This window comes from Periophthalmus magnuspinnatus, chromosome 22 (assembly GCF_009829125.3).
Source record: "Periophthalmus magnuspinnatus isolate fPerMag1 chromosome 22, fPerMag1.2.pri, whole genome shotgun sequence".
In the NCBI taxonomy this organism is placed as follows: Eukaryota; Metazoa; Chordata; class Actinopteri; order Gobiiformes; family Gobiidae; genus Periophthalmus; species Periophthalmus magnuspinnatus.
This window is the reverse complement of record NC_047147.1, coordinates 2,639,737-2,662,894: the sequence shown is the minus strand read 5'-3', so window position 1 is coordinate 2,662,894 and position 23,158 is coordinate 2,639,737. Positions and strand designations below refer to the sequence as shown.

Below are 23,158 nucleotides of genomic sequence, written 5' to 3'. Positions count from 1 at the left end.
GTGTTGTTTCATAATATATAAATGGATGTAACTAAACTGCTAGCCACCGTTTCAAACAGGAAGTCATGGACACACTTCTTCCAGAACTCTAGTGATGGGCAGATGGGCAGATTAGTTTTTTTAGATTTTCCAGTGCAGAGCTCTTATGGCTCCCAAACAGCTTCCCGTTTATTACCATTTTATAATTTTAGAATGTGACTTTCTGAAGGTGACACATCGTTTGCATGAGTCCTTGGAAATGGAAAGTTAAAGCCATACTTTGGAACATTTCCTTATGGAGATTTCTGTGGAACTGCCAAAGGAGCAACATCTTTACGGTCTTCAGATGCTCGGCCCCCTTTAAGCAAAGTGAGAGTGATGTTTGTGGACATGCAAGCCTGCTCACTGTGAGTGTGTTTTTCAGAGACATAAAAAAAAATAAAAAATAAAAACCCAAACAAAAAAACAAACTACATGGATTTGTATGGCTTTTTAAAGTTTTTGACCTGAGGACTTTATCAAAACTGACAAATATATAAGTTTAGGACTTCTATTGTAATATTTTCTCATTAGTTTCTCACCTGGACTGTTTCAAACTCATCCTCCTGAAACCATATCCCTTAAAGAAGTATTGATGCAGCAATCGATTCTAGTTTGTCCTTGCGGTGACCAGATCTTCAGAATCACAAACTGGGACAGCCTTGGTTTGTGAAAAGAGCATGTAATTAAGGAAAATCGTTATGCACTCGGCCCATTCATGACTTATTCACAAGTCATGTTTGAGTCAGAATATAATCTGAGAGACTTGAGTCAGTGCAGCTGACTGTACTTTGGCGAAACATATGAGAATTTTTTCCCCTCTTTATTGTTGGCAAGTGTCAGAGAGGTCAAAAACAGGGACACATGGGATGTTACTTGTATAAATCTGGGACAAATCAATGTTTTACGATAAATCCACTGGGATATGGGACACAAGACTGCAAACTGGGACTATCCCTCACCTTATCCTTGCGTGCAGTCAAATGATATCTCAGCTCTTGTAGTGTGGGTGTTAATTACAGTAGCACAGTTGCATGCATTTGGAGGACCAGTGCAGGGTTTGAAATGAAAAGCTGCAGATGAGAGCAGATGTGGGTCATGCAGAGGCAGCGGGCCAGGGGCATCCAACATGTATGAGGTCTGTGCCAGTCTGAATCATTCATCACGTTTGAAACCACTGCAGACTGCAACTCTAGGTAATGTAAGGTTCTTTGAAACTGCCCTGTGTTCACGTGGGCTCTTATTCTGTGTGAAACCTGCTTAGAACGGTACAAACATGTTTTGAAATACGGGATTCTTGGATTAGTTTGGATTTCAGTCTTATCTCCGATGCTAATGCTCTTGGGCCTGTCAGAAATATTCAATGTGACATGAATCTTGATTAAAAAATTTCAATTTGCTCTCACCCTAAAATGTTCAGTGTCCATAGAAGCCTTGTGTTGCTCCCTTGATTAGGTCTATGTAGGGTCCACTAATTATTTTACTGGGATTATAAGATTTATACATGCACAATGATAGAAAGGAGATGCATGGAGTGATTTATCTGGAGTTCGCATGCAGAAGCTCTTTGCTCGTACTTTATTCTCAGAGGATGAGGAAGCATGCTAGTGGTGCATGCATGGTTAGCATGCTAGTTGTTGTTAGCAGTATCACAGTACCATGATGGCAAAACTCTGCTCTTGCCCTCTGGTTGACCATCCAAAATACGTAACAAATTGTTTTGATTTGTTTATTTTTCCTGGACCCATGGTCACATGTTCCATATTGATGATATTTTTCAGTGTCAATACTTCAGACCAATATCTAGTTTGAATACAGTTTTCAGTAAGTTTTTATTTTAATTTGGTTTCTTGAAGAGGGTTTATTGTACAAAATCAATTTATTGTTAGCATTCTACCATTTTCTAATGTTCCCTCATCAAAAACCTGCCTGAAGTGGTTTTAGATGTCATCCACTCATGTTTCAGTAATTTAGCGACCTCTCCTGGGCTCTAATCAAACCCTCCGTACAGTTAGCTGTAAGATTCTGTGCAAAGCTCCGCCCACAAGCCTACACCACTCATGCTACCACACGACAAGTCCATAAATATACAAAAATATACACTACAGCTTTACAAACCTGATGCGATATGCAGTAATTTCATTAGTGGGATGCTGAGTGAAATCGCTCTGAAGGGAGAGTGACTTGTTTTCAGCAAATATAGCATTTTCAAAACAATAAAACAAAACATGGCGAAAATATATGTTATGTATTCAATATGTTATGTATTACAGTTAATACCCCGTAGAATAAAACACTCCTTTTTAACCACCATAACACACAGTCCTGAGGAATGCAGTAATATCAGTCCTAATTCTGCAGACTTGCACTTTTATGTCCGGGGCCCTCTGCGCTCTCATGTCTGGGCCCTCTGCGCTCTCATGCCCGGGCCCTCTGCGCTCTCATTACCAGGGCCCTCTGCGCTCTCATGCCCGGGCCCTCTGCGCTCTCATGCCCGGGCCCTTTGCGCTCTCATGTCCAAGGCCCTCTGCGCTCTCATGCCCGGGCCCTCTGTGCTCTCATGTCCAAGGCCCTCTGCGCTCTCAGGTTCAGGAGTGCACTTGGATATCCAAACTTCACATTAGTGGAAGTCGCACATGAAGCCTTTGCCTTTGCTTAGCATAGATTTACACTGTAAGTCACCTCAGTCTGCTTAAGGCCTAATCCCTACACACACACACTCACACACACTCGCACACTAAAATGATATAGAGGAAATGTGTACATGTTTGGTTGATTACTTTCATATCTAGTTAAAGTCTATTCTTATTAAAAGTCCTGTACCTGATTTTTGTCCCCATGTACTTGAGTAAAATGTGTCTTACCCCAGCACTGATATAAACAGCTCCTGAGGTTAAAATGCTTTTGCTGTGTGCTTTCTGCTTCTAAAAGTGTTTTATTCATAAAGTGTTTTATTGTCTGATTATCAGGAAATGCACATTAGCATGCTAGTTGTTGTTATCTTTACCCTGATGGCAAAACTCAGCTCTGGTCTCTGAAAAGTGCTTATAAACTCTTCTTTAAAGCTACGCTGTGTAACGTTTCTGAGGGGGTGTGCCAGTCTGCTTGTTTCATGAAAAGTTGCTTTGCTTTTCCTTTAATATTCAACAGTATGGCATCAATATTAGCTAAAATGCATGTGCTAAATTACATGTGTTTTATTGCACAAAATTGTGCTGTTACTGTGAGCATGTCTGCACAGATCTGACCAGTAACTTGTGGATTGAGGGCTAAGCCTACTCACTAATAGAAGGTGAGTGTGAGTGTGAGTGTGTGTGTGTGTGTGTGTGCGTGCATGTCCTGTGGACAGAGCAGGCTAAACTCTAATCCTTTAAATGTCTCCAGCTCTGTGAGGCCCCTGGTCCTGGCTCTGGCACTGGCCCAGCTCTGGTGTTAGCTCTTGTCTTGGTTCTGGTCCTGGCTTTGGTCTTGGCTCCGGTCCTGGATCTGGTCCTGGCTCTGGTCTTGGCTCTGGCCGTGGTCCTGGCTCTGGTCCTGACCCTGGTCCTGGCTCTGATCTTGGTTCTGGTCCTGGCTCTGGTCTTGGCTCTGGTCCTGGCTCTGGTCTTGGCTCTGGCCATGGTCCTGGCTCTGGTCCTGGCTCTGGTCCTGGCTCTGGTCCTGGCTCTGGTCCTGGCTCTGGTCTTAGCTCTGGTCCTGGCTCTGGTCTTAGCTCTGGCCATGGTCCTGTCTCTGGTTCTGGCTCTGGTCCTGGCTCTGGTCTTTGCTCTGGCCATGGTCCTGGCTCTGGTCTTGGCTCTGGTCCTGGCTCTCGTCTTGGCTCTGGTCCTGGTTCTGGTCCTGGTCTCTGCAGTGGGCCCCTGGTCACTAGGATTATTCCAATACCAAAGCGGGAATCTGCAAATGGTCTGATACCGCACATTTCTCAGGTGTTGGTATTGGAGAGTCCAAATCACTGCTTCACTGTTGGTTTTATCTGTGGTAGAAAGTGACCAAGTAGAAAAGTAAAAATGCTTCAATCAGCACAACTCATCAAAACTATTATAAATGTCATATCTCATACTTCAATCCTCATTTCTTTCTTTAGTGATCGCCTTTTACTGGTTATTTTTTGCTCTTGTTCTATCAGAAAATTGAGTAACCTTTGTCTACTTCTGCACTGTTCACACTATGATGTAATGGGGTGCTATTGTATCGGCCCCTGAACAGGCCCCTGGAGCAATCACAGTCTCTGACAGTGTCCTCTCTCCACAGACAAACATGTGGTCATCGGGAACCCTACAGTGAAGCCCTTCCCTCCAGGCCTGCAAACCATCATGTTCGGTGAGAGTTCAGATCAGTACTGCATTCTGCAGCCTAGAACTGTACTACGCAGGATTAAAGGGCCCATATGACTCTACTCTCTGATCTGTTCTAATGTTTCCTATTCACAAACAGTTGGAGTTGTGTTTTGTTTCATTCACACATGTTTAACACACAAACCCTGAGTTAATCTCTCAAACTAAAAAACACTCTGTTCTGTTTTTAAATTCCATACACCTTTACTAGAATCATTTGGATAATTTCAGCCCTAGAATTATCAATATCTACTGGACTAAAGGTAAAAGGAGCTGTTTACTTAAAAACTGCCACTTCATGCCATCACAAGATGGAACAGAGCTACAGTTTTGTCAGTGTTGTTTAGTATTGGACTTTAAAGAATGAATCACAGTCAGTAAATATTTCTGAGTTAAAACAAAAGAAATGCAAATTTGAAAATCATGTAATATTGTCCACGATATTCACCTGTTGTTTACAGTTTCTTCACACCTGTTTGTTTACAGTTTCTGTTTGTTGGCTTGGTGTATTGAACTACAGAGTGAACTGTGCTGGAATCACATTTTGGATAATAGTTCAGGCCCCTAATGGCAGCTCTCACACATATTAGCATGCTAATAGACAGCAAGATGTCTTTACTCAAAAACCTTTATTGCCCAGTTGACAGAATTGAATTTTTCTCTTGCTGTGTGCCAGAGCGACTGAGGGATTACACAGACACAGACACCTTTAGGTAAAGTCCTTTATACTACAGCCAACAGAGTTGGGCTTGCTCACTGTTGGTCCGTTTTATGAAATTGTCTGGGCTAACTTGGGCTATCTTGAGGATTCACTGAGAGTCAGGGTTTATCACTGAGGCAGTTCTGCTTTAGTCCTGTCAGTATGATTTAGTTAATATATATTTTATTGTTTAAATTGTATCAAAAAGGTGACTTTGATACACAGACATTGGCAATAAACAGAAAGTGGTTTTAAAATGACGGACAGGCTAATATTTGATGGAGGTCGCACACAGTGAATCTTCTAAAATAATCCTGTAGTGTTGATATAGTATCTGTGTGACCCCTGAGCCGCTGGTATTGGCATTGGTGTGTGGGTCTGAGCTTTAAACTCCAGAACATTGTGTTTTTATCATCCTGTCTGTACTGAGCCTCTACAGCGCTGCTGTCTGCTGCTATCTCCTTTCTGCCAAGACTCTACAACTCTGTACCCTCTGCACCTCCTCCTCTTCCTCCTCTTCCTCCTCTTCATGCTCCTATTGTTACCTGTTTTACCAGATACAAAAGCATGAAATCAAACTTTAGCTTTAGCTTTTAGTAACGGTCTATTAAAGGGCCCATATTACACTACTCTCTGATCTGTTCTAATGTAGTTTCCTCATCACAAACAGACCTAGAGTTGTGTTTTGTTTCATTCACATATGTTTAACACACAAACACTGCATATTTAGAGTTCTTCTCTCAAACACAAAACACTCTCTTCCACCTTGTGATGTCATCATGTGGTAATACAGGAAGAGTTCCACTGTGTTTTTAAACTCCATGCACCTTCACTAGAATCATTTGGATCATTTCAGACCTGGAATTTCCAATCTCTACTGAACTATAGGTAAAAGGAGCTGTTAACTTGAAAACTACCACTTCATGATATCACAAGGTGGAACAGGGCGTTTTGAGCTTTGGAAATGTCGACAGACTGATATCAGTCAGTATAAAACATACAGAGAGAACTCATTCTGGATCTGCCAGGGGAGAATAAAGCAAAACTAAACCCAAACTGTACTATGAAATTAAATAATAAATGTAAATCAAGACTAAATCAGCTCTAAGCGCCCTAAGTCTAAACCAGCACTGAATCAGATCTACACCAGGATCTAAACAAAAGCTTAAACAGTGGATAGTCTGTAGCCTTTTGTTGTATCAGCCTTGTGCGATGTTTGCTTCCAGGCATGGGCTGCTTCTGGGGAGCGGAGCGTCTGTTCTGGCGTCTGCCTGGGGTCTTCTCCACCCAGGTGGGATACGCTGGAGGATTCACCCCCAACCCATTCTATGAAGAGGTCCGCACAGGTCAGTCTGCGTTCGGACTAAAGCTTTTTCAGATTTAGTGTGATATCTTTATTTTATCTTTTATTTATCTATTTCAGGGTTGCACACATATCAAAGTTCTGTATTTGTAGTGATTTTACTTTTTATGCCATATTTGTATATTAACAAAATGTTTAAGTAAAACTGACAAGAATTTCAGATGATCCCTCAATTTTGTTTCCTTACTTTGTACTTCAGTTATGGTCAGCTCAGTCAATCATGACTAAATCAAGACCAAACCCATTCTACACATTCAGGACTAACTTAAGTCCTTTACTTAAGTAAAGTAAAAGTAAAGCAGTAAAAGCTCATATGCAACTTACAAAGAAAATTCTTTTAACAATAACTGGTCGGACATGTCCATCCAACAAGTATACTTACACTAGGTGGCGCTCAAGTGAGGCAGGAGCTCTAATGTTTCAGCGTCAACAGAGCATCTCCAAGATTTTATCAGGAGACACACAGGAAAAAGGCACACGGTGTCAAAACAAATTAAACGCCTTTTCAAAATAAGTCCTGTAAATGGTAAATTATCATTTTTATACAGTTTTTCCACCTTCATGACACTCAAAGTGTTTTACATCAAGGAACAACTCATTCACACACACATTCATACACCAGAGTACACAGACACTGGGGGCGAGGGGAGTTAAGTGTCTTGCCCAATGAAACAACGACAGCATTCATCTATGGGAGCTGGAATCGCACCGCCAACCTGTGAGTCAGTGGATCTGACTACTCAACCAATGATGTTTATGTCACGAGCGGGATTCGAACCACCAACCTTCAGATCATCAACTGAGCTGCTTTGGCCCTTCTGTGAGCTGCTCTAAAAAAAACTCCAGTTGTGTACACACTCTCGTACCCGGGAGCTCAGAGTGAATGTGATGGACTATGTTACGTTTATAGATGTGAGGGATAAATACAAAACACTTTACAATGTTAAACATCAATTTTACAAGTGAATGCCCTTGGGTCTCACTGGAGGAGCTGGAGGAAGTGTCTGGGGTGGGAAAAGTCTGGGAGCCCCTGCTTAGACTGCCACCCCGTGACCCGGCCCCAGATAAGAGGAATAAAATGGATGGATGGAACTTATGAAGGAAAGGTGCATTGTCAAATTTGTAGTTTTAAGACTTACTTCATATTACCAACATGTAAGCAATATGAAAGAGTTTGGTGTTTAAACATGAGAGGCTAGCTTTGCAGGAGCTGCTCTCATGCGTCTGGTGTAAATGGACACTTTTAAATATACACGTGTGCAGCTTTGCCTACGTTATGTGCCACTGTTGGCGCTTTTCAGATTCTAGAGTGTGATGACACTTTTCCCTATTGATTACATTGTTCTTTTTCTTGAAATATCTAAGTAAATTCACAAATGTTGAACCTGAGATTTTCTATTAAAGGCGGTACCCTAAAATCCAAAATATCATTTGCCTGTAGAACGCTGTGATGTCATCTGGAAAACAGCAACAGCTTGAGGCATAAATTTGTGGTTCGTTGTCGGACTAAAACCTAAAATCACTGGGTTTGATGGACCTTCTCCCTCACATACAGAGCCCCAAACTTTTTCCTTCAATGTTGCATTGGTGTCTGGACTCTTTAATTTAAAAAAGCAAATCCATTTCAAAATAAGAAGTGGGATCTCGACTCAAACCCTCTATCCATAAATGATAACAAAAGCAGTCCACCAACATGAAGGCAGAGGTAACACTCTTAGTAACTGCTCTGATTTCTCACCGAGCTTTGATATCTGCACGCACCAATCCCTGCACAACCTGGCGAGGGGAATTCAAGTTCAACATTTGCCAGATTCTGATTCAAAAAAATAAAAAGATCTAAAAAAGCGTGGGGGGAAAAGGGAGAAATCGTATTGGAATGCGGTTTTATTTTTGAGTGAGTCTCCCTCATCTTTTTGCCGCCTTCATCTGCAGTCGACTGTTCGGAGTGCTGGCTCCAGATGGGCCTCCCCACCCCCCCATGACCTACTTGTAAGGATTGGGCTCTGTACTGCGCTGTATGCAGAGATTTTCTCCCGTTTTTGCCAAGCGAGGTTAGGATGGTTATGAAACTGGCTTCATCTGGATTGTGCACTGTGGCACACCAGCATGTTTGGCTACGTGTCTTTAAAGTGTAAAGTTCAAGGTCTGAACTAGGACTAAACCATGTCTAAAGCGCGACTAAACCAGGTCTAAAGCGCGACTAAACCAGGTCCAAAGCGCGACTAAACCAGATCTGTTCAAGGACCAAACCAGGACTAAGACAAACATGCAAAGGTGTGGTTGAGTCCTTGTTTAGAGCAGGTTTAGTGTCCTTAAAGGCTAAAGTCACAGGTGTAAACCAGGTCTGAATAGGAAATAAACCAGGTCTATCCAAGGACCAAACCAGGACTAAAAATGGTCTAAAAAGGGCTCAACCATATCTTAGCATGTTTGACTATGTGTCCTCAAAGACTAAAGTTCCAGGTCTAAACCAGGACTAAAGTAAATCTGTCTAAGGACCAAACCAGAGTTAAACCTTGTCTAAATAAGGACAACCAGAACTAAAACCATACCACACCAAGACTTAATAAAGGTAAAACTGGGACTCAATCAGGACTAAACCAAGGTATACCTAAACAAACCAGCCATAAACCACATAAATTCCAGAAAGTAACCATAAGCCAAACACACACCAAGACTAAATCTGGACTAAACCAAAACTAAGACATAACTAATCCAGCATTACCCAAGGAATAAACCCAAGACTAAACTAGAACTAAACCAAGACTAAACCAGAGCGAAACCAGGACCATTCAGGATCTAAACCAGCAGTTAACCAGGATGAAACTAGGATTAAACCAGGACTAAACCAAGACTAAGGTATGACTAAACCAGAACTAAACCAGGAGTAAACCAGACTATCTGTGATCTTGGGGACATCAGATAAATCTATTTTTTCCCGTTCTGGGCTCAGAGTTGGGGTATAGTTTGAGCTTCTCCATCCACCACAGAACATCTCAGGAGACACAGCTGATGCAGTGAGCGGAGATGGGACTAGGGGGAGGGGCCTGTCTGGTAGAGTCTCAGCACAACCCTGTTAGCCATGCTTCTTTTGGTGCACAGACTTGCATCTCTCACCCCCACAAATCTAAAATACTTTAGTCAGTCTTTGGAGCCACTGTGACGTACTGGAATTGTCAAAGCTTCAAAGAACTATGCTTAATACGCTTAATTCTGAGGTTGTCACGATACTAACATTTTAAGCTCAATTTTGATACTAAGGAACAGACGTGATACTCATATACCAATTGAGATACATTGATGGTAATAAAAAAACATCCTTACTTTAGACAATAGGATGCCATTTTCAACATTCAATCTTAGTCGTAGTGCTTTCTTACCATATGTCTTACATCTGTGTAATCCCTCAGTGTCCATTAGATTCATAGTAGTCCATGGGTGTATACTAGTCTATGTTTTATACTTATAAAGATACAGCTCATGATCATTATAAACATTCAGGAAAGGTTCATTTCTTTCCTGTGAGTGGGACTTTTGTAGTATTGATACCTGCCCAAATGAATATCTGTCTTCTATACTAGTTTTATTATCAGTTCATGTCTGATTTTCCTGTTGACAGCCGTCTCAGCAGACTCAACTGATGCAGAGAGCGGAGATGGGACCAGGAGGAGGGGCCTGTCCCTGTTAGCCATGCTGCTTTTGGTGCACAAGCTCCCTGTGCATCCCCACACATCTAAAATACTTTTAGTCAATTATTTGAGCTGCAGTGAGGGACTTGTCAAAGTTTGTCCAAGTTTCAAAAAATTGTGGGTAATATGCTTAAGATTGCAACTTGGAGTATTGCAGTTTGTACACAGGCTGGGTTTATGTTTTGTTTTTTTGGTGCAGGGGCAGGGCATGATCCTGCTTTAGAGTTATTATAGCATCTCAATATGATTATTTATCGTCTAGATTTTCTTTGCAATATGTCACACTAAAAACCATGAGGTGTTGTCATGACAGGCCGCATCTGATCTTCCAAAAGCTAACTGATTTGAATGTCATCCTTTTATGTAAACATATTTTTACTTGTTCTTAACTATTTAAGGACTGAGCACATTACAAACCAGTACAGCTTGCCTGGGGGCCACACACGGCCTTTTAGGCTTATTTATCCGGCCTGCCGAACATGACCAAATTATATTAAAATAGGTAAGGGTAAACCTTTTTCAAAGTTTTTTTTGCTGTGTTTATTCAACTGGAATTTAATAAATAAATTATAAATAACTAACTTGAATTAATGCATTTGGAAAACAATTTGTACAATGAACCTTGCGTATTCATGCTTTGCTACATGTTACAGGCCAAATCTCTAAAGTAATATATACATAGGTGGCCCGGCCCCTGTCAAATTTTAGAACCCATTGTGGCCCGTGTGTGCTTTGCATCTTCAGAAACCTAATAATCTTCCAAGGTATAAATTTGAAGAACCAAATATGTTAAAACGGAGGTTGATCAGCAATATAAAAATTACTCAAACACTCACGAATCAGTTCAAAAACACAACTACAGCACGATTTAAAGCTCTGAAAAGTTTGTTTTGCAAAAACAACATTTTCTGATGACAACATAAAAGCTCCATAGTGCAGCTTTACCCTTTGCACTTCCAGAATATGAAACATTTTAACAACATTCCTTCAACGTGTGCCGATATAAATATGGGCCAGTTATAATCCAAACTTTTCTTAAACAGCAAAGTATATGAACCCCGTCAGTCACTCCACCTACCTGCTATTAACATTCTGTGTGGTCCGAGCGCAGGGGATGGATGAGAGGACGAGGTTCAAGAGAATCTCAAATGTGAGGCAAGGGATAGGGGGAGAGAGGGGGAGAGAGGGGAAAGAGAGGGGGAGAGAGGAGGAGGAGGGCTGGGATCCTGTCCACCCTGCACAGACAGCAGGCGTCGCTCCACTGGCCATGACGGAGGAGAAGAGAGGCTGCGAGAGAGCCAGGAGCTGTCAACAGACAAGTCAGGGTGAGACGGACGGATGGACAGAGGAGAGGTGGAGAGAGAGAGGGAGGGAGCTGAGGAAAGAGAGAAAGAAAGAGAGAAGGAGTTGAGGAAAGAGAGAGAGAGTTGAGAAGAGAGAATGAGAGAGGAAGAGAGAGTTGAGGAAAGAGAGAGTTGAGCAGAGAGAAAGAGTGAGAGAGGGGGGTAGGGGTAGAGAGGGTGGTGGGCAAAGATAGATAGAAGATGTAAGACGTATTGATGGACAGGAGAGTGGAGAAGGAGGAGAGGGGACAAACAGGGGGAGAGTGAACAGAGAAAGAGAGAGAAAGAGAAAGGGGTGGGGGTCAACAGAGTGGAGGGTGAAGATGGACAGAAGATGTGTGATGGACAGATGGACAGGTGGACTAAAGACAGAAGAGGAGTGGTTTGGTGTTTGAACAAAGGCTGTTGTGCAAACAGACGAGGGAAGGACCCATATTACTCTAGTTAAAAGGCCCATATTACTATATTTAAAGGCCCAAATTACTCAGTTTAAGGGGCCCATATTACACTATTTTAAAGGGCCCATATTGTGCTATTTTCTGATCTGTTCTAATGTTTCCTTGTTACAAACAGACCTGATGTTGCGCTTTGTTTCATTCACACGTTTAACACACAAACCCTGTGTATTTAGGATGAGTTCTCTCATACTGAAAACACTGTTCCACCTCGTGATGTCACCTTCACTAGAATGATTTGAATAATTTCATCACAAGGTGGAACAGAGCATTTTGAGCTTTGGACATGTAGACAGACTAATAATAAAGTGTTACTCAAACATGTGTCAATGAACCAAAACACAACTCCAGGTCTGTATTTTTTTTGTTGAGGTAACAGCATTAGAACATGGATTAAAGCTACAAGAGTACATCCATCCATCCATTTTCTGTCACTTATCTGGGGCCGGGTCCTGGGGGCAGCAGTCTGAGCAGGGACTTCAAGACTTCCCTCACCCCAGACACATCCTTCAGCTCCTCCAGTGGGATCGCAAGGCGTTCCCAGGCCAGCAGAGAGACATAGTCCCTTTAGCGTGTCCTGGGTCTTCCCTGGGGCCTCCTCCCGGTGGGACACGAACACCTCCCTAGGGAGGCAACCACGAGGCATCCTGCCCGAGCCACCTTAGCTGCTCTTCTTGATGTGTAGGAGCAGTGGCTCTACTCTGAGCTCTTCCTGTGTGACCGAGCTCCTCATCCTATGTCTAAGGGTGCGCCAAGCCACCATTTTGACCGCTTGTATCCATGATCTTTTCCTTTCGGTCATTACCGAAAGCTCATGACCATAGGTGAGGGTAGGAATGTCGATGATGACTGGTAAATCAAGAGTCTTTCGACTCAACTCCTTCTTCCCCAAAAGAGACTGATACAGCGACCGCATCACTGCAGACGCTGCATGGATCCAACTGCCAATCTCTTGCTCCATCCTTCCCTCATTCGTGAGCAAGACCTCGAGATATTTGAACTCTGATATTCATCCCAGCTGCTTCACACTCAGCTGCAAACCACCCCAGTGCCTGCTGTAGGTCCTGGCTCAATGAAGCCATCAGGACAACATCATCTGCATACACCAGAGATGAGATCCTGTGGTTCCCAAACCTGTACCCCCTCTGGCTCCTGAACTGGACCCCCTCCAGCCCCTGAAACAGACCCATCACCCCCGGCCCCTGGCTGCGCGTAGAAATTCTGTCCATAAATACAATGCATAGAGCCGGTGACAAAGGGCAGCCCTGGCAGAGTCGAACATGCACTGGGAACAGGTCTGACTTACTGCAAGGACCGGACAGCCCTTAGAATAGGGCCCCAGACCCCGTACTCCCAGAGCATCTCCCAAAGAACACCACGAGGGACACGGTCGAATGCTTTCTCCAGATCCACAAAACACATGTGGACTGGTTGGGCAAAGTCTCATGTACCTTCGAGGATCCGATGGAGAACATAGATCTGGTCCCTGAAATAGACCTTATCGGGAAGGCTGAGGAGTGTGATTCCCCTGTAGTTGGAACACACCTTCCGGTCCCCCTTCTTAAACAGAGGGACCACCACCCCGGTCTGCCAGTCCAGAGATACTGTCCCCGACCGCCACGTGATGTTGCAGAGATGTGACAGCCCCACAACATCCAGAGACCTCAGGTACTTGGAATGGATATCGTGCATCCCTGGAGCCTTGCTACCAAGGACCTTGCCAACCACCTCGGTGACTTCAGCCAGGGTCATCTGCCTCCAACTTCCCAGTCTCTGCTTCCTCCTCGGAACACGCGATGGTGGGATTGAGGAGATCCTCAAAGTATTTCTTCCACCGTCCAATAACATCCCCAGTTACTAGTCAGTCAGCAGCTCTCTGCCTGCACTGTAAAGAGTGTTGGTGAAGCACTGCTCCCAGGATTATTTAGGTGCTCAAACCCCTCCACCACTTTAAGGTTCAGGAAGGGGAGCTAAAATAGTCAGTTTGCATATTATAGGACCTTTAAACTAAATGTTAAAAGTTTAATCATGGGAAAGAACAGTCATCTAAAAGTTGTGTTAATCTAAAACAGTCATCTGAAACTTCTGTTAATATGCAGATTCACTTTAAAACCTGAAGTGGCACAGTGGCACCGGATTAGCACCTATATCTAGGAGATTTTGGTTTCCAAACTAAGGCCCTTGTGTATGGAGTGTTTTTGCCCTCATTACCCTCAAAACAGTCACTGCGTTTACATCACGGGAAAGTCTGAGTGCACTAAACAAAATCCAAATCTGTCAGACATCAGTCTACAGCAGGTCCAAAAAAAGCACTCTCTCTCTCTCTGTCTTTCTCTCTCTCTCTCTCTCTGTCTTTCTCTCTCTCCCCCTCTCTTTCTCTCTTTCTTTCACTCTCCTTTCTTTCTCTTTTTATCTCTCTTTCTCTCTTGTTCTCTCTCCCTCCCTCTCTTTCTCTCTCTCTTTTTTTCTCTTTCTTTCTCTCTCAGTGCTCGGTGTACACACTCATCATGCACTGAGCACCCATTTTTCAAAACCCTGAATCGGTTCTCTCTTTCTCTCCTACTCTCTGTCTTTCTCTCCTTCTCTTTCTGTCTCTCTCTCACACATTTTTCAAACCCCAGACTGGGCGCGTATGACCAACTACCCAAACTGCTCAAATTAAAGACACTGTAACTTTCTAGAGGAGGCACACCTGCATGAGTCCATAGAAATGCAAATTGAAAACAATACTCTGGAACATTTTCCATGGAGATACATATACTTTATGCCCTTTATGCCATACCGTGGAAGATTATAGCCAAAGGAACAATGTTTCCATGGAAACAAACAAAGTCCGGTTTGTGGATATGCAAACCCGCTCAGAGGAAGAATGGCTGCATGTTTTTTCATGTGTTTCAAAGTAATGAACACAAGCAAAAAATAAATAAAAGTTTAGATGTTTAAGTTTATTTATTTATTAAATAATAAGTTACAGATTGTAGCTTTAACAAAATGCAGTATACATGTTGTTAATTAAATCTTGAAAAAGGCTATTTTATCTCGATGACATTTCTTGGTTGAATACAGATTAATTAAATAAAACAAATCTGTTGACATTTACCATTAAAAAGAAAACATTATACGCTTTAATGAAAAGGACTTAAGGTTTTTTTCTTTTTCTAAAACTAAAGTCTAGTCTTGTGAACTTTAAATGAAACTGAACTTTGTAGTTGAAATGAACGACTGAAAGATGTTCCATACATGCACAAATAGTCAATAAATCTTTACTATTTGACGGCCAAATCCCGTTAGAGACATGCTAACACTAGTCACCATGTACGCACCACGCTCATCACCTGGGCTATAAACAGAATGTTCAGGGGCATTTTGGCAGCGACTGAACAGGAGAGCGGCATCTGCAGTGGCGGCGATAGCAGTGGGTGTGTCCTCATCCTGCACATGTGCGCTGTGGCGGATGGTACATGTGCGCCGGCGGATGGGCCTGGATCTCGCTCCCTTTGTGGGCTTCACCTGGATGAGGAGAAGGACGCAGGGCCTTGGGTTCCTGGCAGCTGCATAATTCTCTTGGCATCTTGCATGCAGCGATCCAAACCTGACTATCCCCCGATCACACACACACAGTCTTTCGCACCTCTCTGAATCATCCAAAAGAATCATCCAAAAAGCACCTCTGGAGCCGTGGAGTAAACCCAAAGAGTCCTCCATTCAACCATGCTCCAATTCTTATTTCACACAGGGCTAAGAATCCTGAGGATGAAGCTGTGTAGAAAGTAGCCATTGTTTTCTGTAAGACAATGAGTGAAAATCTGTTGAGGTACTGACTATAGAATATTCAAATAAAAAGTTTTAGTAATGGAAGGGATAGAAAATTGAAAGAAACAGGACTAATGCTTTGAATCAAAGTCCTACATGACACAAAAGGGACTCTTGCAAGATTTAAGACATGTTGGAATGCTGTTAGCTCCTCAACAACAGACTTGGAGCTGTGTTTTGTTTCATTCACATCCCTGTTTATTAGTCTGTCTAATAAACCAGGGTGTGAATGAAAGCTCAAAATGCTGTGTTCCACCTTGTGATGTCGTGAAGTGGTAGTTTTCAAGTTAACAGCTCCTTTTACCTTTAGTAGAGATTGAGAATTCCAGGTCAGAAATTATCCAAATGATTCTACTGAAGATGTATGAAGTTTAAGAACACAGTTGTTTAGTTTCTCCAGTGTAACACTCACTGCACTCTTCACTACACTGAATGGAGTAGACCACATCACTTTGGTTAAGGCTCGGGGTTTTGTCTTTTGGGTGAACCAGTTTTTGTCTTTGTGGGTTTGAAAAAGACAAGAATCTCCTATTGTCTGAAAATTCTCTGAAGTTTTTCAGACACACCTGCAGTGTAAGGAATGGTAACACCTTTCTTTCTGGGTTCAGATTCCCTGTTGTCCTGTTTTTTAGCTCTCTTAGATTGAAGGCCCATTTTGGATATCCACAAGCCGAGAAGGCTTTCTCCACATGCTGCTCCTCCTTCACTTTCCCCTCTGTGTTTGTGGGCACCACTTGAGCTCTATGTTGTAGAGTACAACCTCTTCCCGCGTGAACTTGATGTTTGGATCCACAGCATTGATATGTGCAGTAAAAGGCTCCAAATCCTGAATTTAGATTTTAGTCCAGTTGTCATCCACATATCGATACCAATGTGTGGGTGGAGTCTGGAAATGAGGCCAATGCCTCCTGTTCAAATTGTTCTTTATAAAAGTTAGCCATAATAGGAGAGAGCGGTGAGCCCATGGCACAGCCGTGGATTTGCCTGTAGAAGTGGAAATATGTGGTATTAAGACAAATTTACATCAGTTTGCAGATTTAGTCCAGTGTCAGTTTTGTTCTCTTTTAGCTTAGTATCCTGCAGTTGCCTCCTCTTTGCTGCCTCCATCACTACTAATGTGGGGATACACGTGAAAAGAGAGGTCACATCAAATGAAATCATGGTCTCATCCGGATCAAATTGGAGATACTTGATTTTGCTCACAAATTCTACTTTGTTCTCAATATGGTGCTCCGTGTTGCCCACCAGAGGAGCCAGGATGTTTGGCCACATTGTATATGATAGAATCAACACTGAAGTCAAAGTACGTAGTATGACGTACCACCACCAGAAAGTTACATACTGTGCCTTTAAAGAAGGTCATACTGCTGATTATGTCCCCTGAAATCATCTCAAATTTAAATAAAATTTTGAGGAGGTGTATGGATTCTGTGATGGTGTAGGGAGGTTGGAGTCTGCAGAGAGGAGATGGTGGAGGTTGGGCTGGAGGAGTTCAGGGGGTGATGGAGGTCAGGCACTGGAGGTCTTTGCAGATGAAGAGCTGGATGTGAGTCAGTCTGCTGTTTGTGTGCAGGTTTGACGGGGCATGCGGAGGTGGTCCGTGTGGTCTTCTCTCCCAGTGATATCAGCCTGGAGATGCTGCTCAAGCACTTCTGGGAGAACCATGATCCAACACAAGGTAAGAATGCTGCACCCTCAGCCGCACCCTCAGCCGCAACCAAACTCAGTCACACCCTCATCCGCGTCCACTCTCAGCCGCACCTTCAGCTGCACCATCAGCCGCACCCTCAGTCGTGACCACCCTCAGCCATGACCACCCTCAACTGCACCTTCAGCCGCGACCAAACTCAGTCGCCCCCTCAGCCATGACCATCCTCAGCCGCGTCCACCCTCAGCTGCGACCACCCTCAGCCACGTCCACCCTTAGCGGCGGCCTCAGTGGCCACCACCCTCAGTGGCCACCACCCTCAGCTGTGATCAAACTCAGCCGCACCTTCAGCCGCAACCACCCTCAGTCATGTCCACCCTCAACCGTGACCAAACTCAGCAGCACCCTCAGCTGCGACTAAACTCAACTGCACCCTCAGCCACGACCATCCTCAGCCATGACCATCCTCAGCCACGGCCACCCTCAGCCATGACCAAACTCAGCCGCGCCCACCCTCAGCGGCATACACCCTCAGCCGTGACCACCCTCAGCCGTGACCACCCTCAGCCATGACCACCCTCAGCCGCACCCTCAGCCGCATTCCCTCTCATCCTCATCCACCATCTACCGCAACCACCCTCAGCCCTGTCTACCCTCAGCTGTGACCAAACTCAGCTGCACCTTCAGCTGCGTCCACCCTCAGCCGCTCTCTCAGCTGCGACCACCCTCAGCCGCGTTCCCTCAGCCGTGACCACCCTCAGCTGCGTTCCCTCAGCCGCGACCACCCTCAGTCGCGACCACCCTCAGCCACACCCTGAGCCTCATTCACCCTCAGCCGCATTCTCAGCCGCACCCTCAGCCGCACCCTCAGCCGCGACCAAATTCAGCCGTGTCCACCCTCAGGCACGACCAAACTCAGCAGCATCCTCAGCCGTGTCCATCCTCAGTCGCACCCTCAGATGCACTCTCAGATGCACCCGCAAACTCAGCCGCAACAACTAGCATGCAAACAGTGGACCTGATTATCAGACAATAAAACACTTTATAATTAGACTGTACTCAGAGGGCTTAGAGTTGCTTATATAATATATCTGTACTGTGGCAGGACACATAATGCTCAAATATTTAATATATTTATATTATAATATTACTGTCTCAAAGTGTTACTGAGCTCCATCAGTTCACGTTACTTTGAATTACTTTTGTCGTTGACACAGTTTGTAGTTCCCAGTTTTACATAGAACTGTCAATTTACTTTATATTTCTGTGACATCGTGGAACTGGTTGCCACTGTATTTTATAAATTTGTACATATTCCATGTGTTCAAGGAAATGCAGGCTTCATAAGAGCCAAAACGCAAAAATATACATTGAGTTTACCCCTTGAGTCCTTCTTGAACTCACCCACAGTTTGAGAAGCACTCATGTAAATTAACTTTCACTTGAAAGAGAGTCACTTTTAGTTTCTAGTTTCTAGTTTGAGTCACACTCATCAGTGCACATCATCACATGCACAGGCCTAAACTCTACTGACTTAAATGTGCTCAGATCAGGCAGAGCCTGTGCACACAGCTCCTCATATCAGCTTGTACGATGCTCACTTTACGAAGGAAAATATAACATGAAGTTTATAATTTGACTTCCTGGTTAGACATGGGCAGCAGATGTCACATGAGCAGAGGGTGTTCCATAGCTCTACTTTACATTGCATCAGGTTTGTGAAGGTGTAATGTAATGTGTGGGCCTGTGGGCTGAGCTTTGGACAGGATTGTCCTGCTAAGCATAAGGGAATAGTGACATCTAAAACCACTTCAAACATGTTTTGGTGAGGGAACAGTGTTATAGCATGATAGAAATCTCCAAAAAGTCAATTTAGCACAGGATCCCCTCTTTAATAAAAAACACATGAGATTTAAATAGATTTAAATAAGTTGGACAGGTAGTCACCCTGGCCCTGCACTGTCCCCCATCAGCCAAATACATACACACTAAACTAATCCTGCTAATCCTGACCAAGATTCTGTCTCCCCCAACTCCCCTTCACAGAGTCGGTCAAATGCACAGGGTGTGTATACTGTACTGAGACAATCTAAACATACCAGAGTCAGGAGCGCCTCGTGTCCAGCTCAAGGCCTCTGCATACCCTCACATCATGGTCCCTGGGGCGGAGGGTCAGCGGAGCAGAAGTAGGGAGCCCAGACGTGTGCGCATGTGTGGGGGTGTGAGTGTGTGTGGATGGGGGTCTCGTGGGTCTAGGGCTATGCCAGTCTGTGTTAATGTGTCTGAGGTGCAGCCATCCATGGACACAAACCGATGCATCCTGGGTTTATACCCACTATGTCCAAATCTTTCTGAGCCTGTTCCTTGGTATGGATGCGCATGACTTCAAGATCACATATCACACATATTTGATATTAAAAATGTGTTTGGTTCATTCTTGTTAAGGTTATCTCCATGTGAACAGAAGAAAACATGTTCTGATCATGAACAGATCAATGACTAGGCATGGATATCCTTCAGGATTTATCGGTACTACTGCTCTTATCGATCTAGACTTTTCATGACACTCTTATCAGTTATGCTACAGCAATAAATAAAAGTAATCATTTTAAATAATTAATGTATCTTCTCTGAAACAGATAGACATGTATTTTTCATCTTTCAAATTAAAGGTCCTGTATTACGCACAAGTGACTCTTGTAGCTTTAAGTCATGTTCTAATGCCATTACCTCCTCAAAAACAGACCTGGAGTTGTGTTTTGTTTCATTCACACATGTTTGAGTGACACTTTACTATTAGTCTATATCTCCAAACCTGAAAATGCTCTGTTTCACCTTGTGATGTTATGAAGTGGTAGTTTTCAAGTTAACAGCTCCTTTTATGTTTTTTAGTAGAGATTGGCAATTATCCAAAGTCTTTTCAATTTGAGAGAAGAACCTAAATATGAAGGGTTTATGTGTTAAATATGTGTGAAACAAAACACAACTCCAGTTCTGTTTGTGATGAGAAAACGACATTAGAACAGAGATCAGAGTATAGAGTAATATGGGCTCTTTAAAATAACTACTATATATCTTGAAATAACATTAGTAATGAAGTCCTAACAAAATGAAACTTATTTTTAAAGATTTAATGTCTTTCTTACAGTGTAGAAAATTGCAGCAGCAGCTTTATTACTTAAACGCTAAATAACTGGCAAAACACGAGTTGTCTTGGTGTTTATTCCTTATGTGATCACAGAAGAGCCTACAGTCTGTGATCTGCAAAGGCCAAACATTGTAGTTAAACAGTCAAGTAGTTTTGTTGTGATACTAATATTTCAAACTCAATTTTGATTCTGAAGAATTGACTCAGTACTCGATACCATAAAAACACTATTTATTTAGACAGTAGAATGTCTAGCATAAACCTGAGACTAGCATGAACCTGAAGCCAGCATGAGCCTGAAGCTAGCATGAACCTGAAGCTAGCATAAACCTTTTTAACATTAAACTCTCTGTTCTATTTCCATGTGTCTTATATGTGTGTAGTACCTCAGTGTCCAGTCGGTTCATAGTGGTCCATGGCGCTGTTTGGTCCTGTTTGGTCCTGTTTAGTTCTGTTTGGTCCTGTTTGGTCCTGGTTTAGTTCAGGTAGTTTCCATAGTGGTCCATGGTGCTGTTTGGTCCTGTTTGGTCCTGGTTTAGTTCAGGTAGTTTCCATAGTGGTCCATGGTCGTATATTAGTCTATGTGTCTTATACTTTATACATTTCTGTACTGTGAATGTGATCTTTTTAGGATCAATACCTGCTCAGATGAGTACCTCATTTCATTACTAGTTTTAATATTGGTTAGTATCTGATTTTTGATACTTTTGGTAACCCTGCTATTAAGAGAGTTGAAATATGTTTGTAGAATCCGTCTGTACCTGTCGTATAATTTGTTGATTTTCATAACTTGATTTGAACCCCCCCAAACCCCTCCTCTATATCTCAAGTTTACACCGCTCCCCTTGTCTGTGCTCCTGCCCTCCCCCTGTTGCTTCTCCTGGGCCTCCTCAACAGCATCAGGAGTCCTCGAGAGCCCGGCCAAGTGGCACTTTGTCCCCTCACGTGCGCCGGGAGGAGGGGGGTGCGGCAGAGAACAGGTATCAAAGATTCATGGGCGTAACACACACATGGGTGAATACGCACAGCCCGTACAATAATGACTCGCAATTACTGCTAGCATCTATTATGGATTTGACTAATGGCCTTGTTTAAAGCACTTGGGTTAATATTTGATTAAACATATATTGGCTCATTTAGTGGAGGCTTCGGACTTGGCACTTGGAGGTTGTGATTATCAGGAGTGTGCGTGCCTGCTGCCTGCTGCTGATGGGGGAAGAGATGTGGATAAATAGTTTGATTACATTTAGTTAGAGTTAGATACTTTGGGCATTAATGGGTTTCTAAAGGGTCTTATGGTTTACAGAAAGGTGTTCATGAGGGTGCGCTATGCAAAATCAACTTTTTGGAGCTTTCTACCATATTATGACATTCTCTCATCAGAAACACCTGAAGGTTTTAGATGTCATCCATGTAGGTTTGAGGGCCCTATTTGAAACCTCCTTACAGGTGCCAGTGCCATTCTGTCCAATGCTCCGCCCACAAGCCAACGTCACCCACGCTGCCAAACAGCAATTTTCCTGAAATATACAATAGCATGATACAAAACAATACAGTACAACTTCACAAACCTGATGTGATGTGCACAAGTGGTAGTTTCATTAGCAGGACATACGTCATATGGCATTTTCAAAATGATAAAAGGAAACATGGTGGTCTAAATATGTTATATGTTATCAGTTAATACCCCATAAAAGTCTATTGCTTTTTCTTTAACCCTTTAAGGACTGAGCACATTATGGACCAGTATAGCTTGCCTAGACTTTTATTATTTTTTTAGCCATAAAAATCATGTTAAAGGAAGTATCAGAATGTACTGCATTTTTTCCACACAACTTTACATCCATCCATCTGTATTTTTCCTTTGAGGCATCGAATAACTGACTGGAAAAATCCCTGCGGCACCTGCGCTCTTATTGGTCATCTTCGATGGACAACGTAAGCAGATTACCGTAATGACAGTAAAATATTTAAAGCGCCCCATACCTCTGCTTTCAGATTCTGTTTGAATTTACATGAGAGCACAATTGGTTGCGGAGTTACAGTTATGGAAAGTCTGCAATCATGCTCTATTGGTGACAATTGCATTGGCCACAATAGGGTTAAATTTAGACAGTGTATTCATCCACAAGGAGGATTATGTGGACACTCTCCAGGCAAATTCAGACTGATATGTCTCTGTCTTTTTTATACAGATGTATGTCCGTCTGGTCCCCACGACCTCCACCCACAACTTGAGTCACATTCAAACTTCTCTCGCCTCAGATTAACAGAATTTAGTGTTATGCTCATCGATTCTGCAGAAAGCTTTTTCAGTCCCCTGTGTTTTTTTGTTTTTTTTCCCATCGTTTTTCCTCATAAGCAGCCATTTTTTTGTTTTGATACGGCCCCCCTGTCAGTCAAACTCCTGAACACATCTGAACTCAGGGAGACGCAACCAGTGACAATGCACATTTTCATTTAATATTCTTTAGATCAAAATCAACTTTGAAACATTAGCATCATGGCAGTAACACATGTTTTGTGTGGTCAGAGTATTTAGACGGTCAAGTGAGGAGAGATCAAACTCTGAGGGATATGGGACTTTTTCTACAGGGTGTGTGATGAATGAAAGTGTATTATAATTATCTGCAGTCAGATTAAA

General features: G+C 43.0%; 1 protein-coding gene across 2 annotated transcripts in view; it reads left to right on the top strand.

Annotated features, from left to right (window-relative positions):
* Positions 1-23,158, top strand: part of msrab (methionine sulfoxide reductase Ab) — an 80,028-nt gene that overhangs the window by 17,658 nt on the left and 39,212 nt on the right. For both annotated transcript variants that reach the window (XM_033988886.2, XM_055231246.1), the window contains exons 2-4: positions 4,273-4,341; positions 6,282-6,401; positions 17,292-17,396. In XM_033988886.2, the coding sequence (XP_033844777.1) occupies positions 4,273-4,341; positions 6,282-6,401; positions 17,292-17,396 (294 nt within the window). The remainder of the gene's footprint in view (positions 1-4,272; positions 4,342-6,281; positions 6,402-17,291; positions 17,397-23,158) is intronic.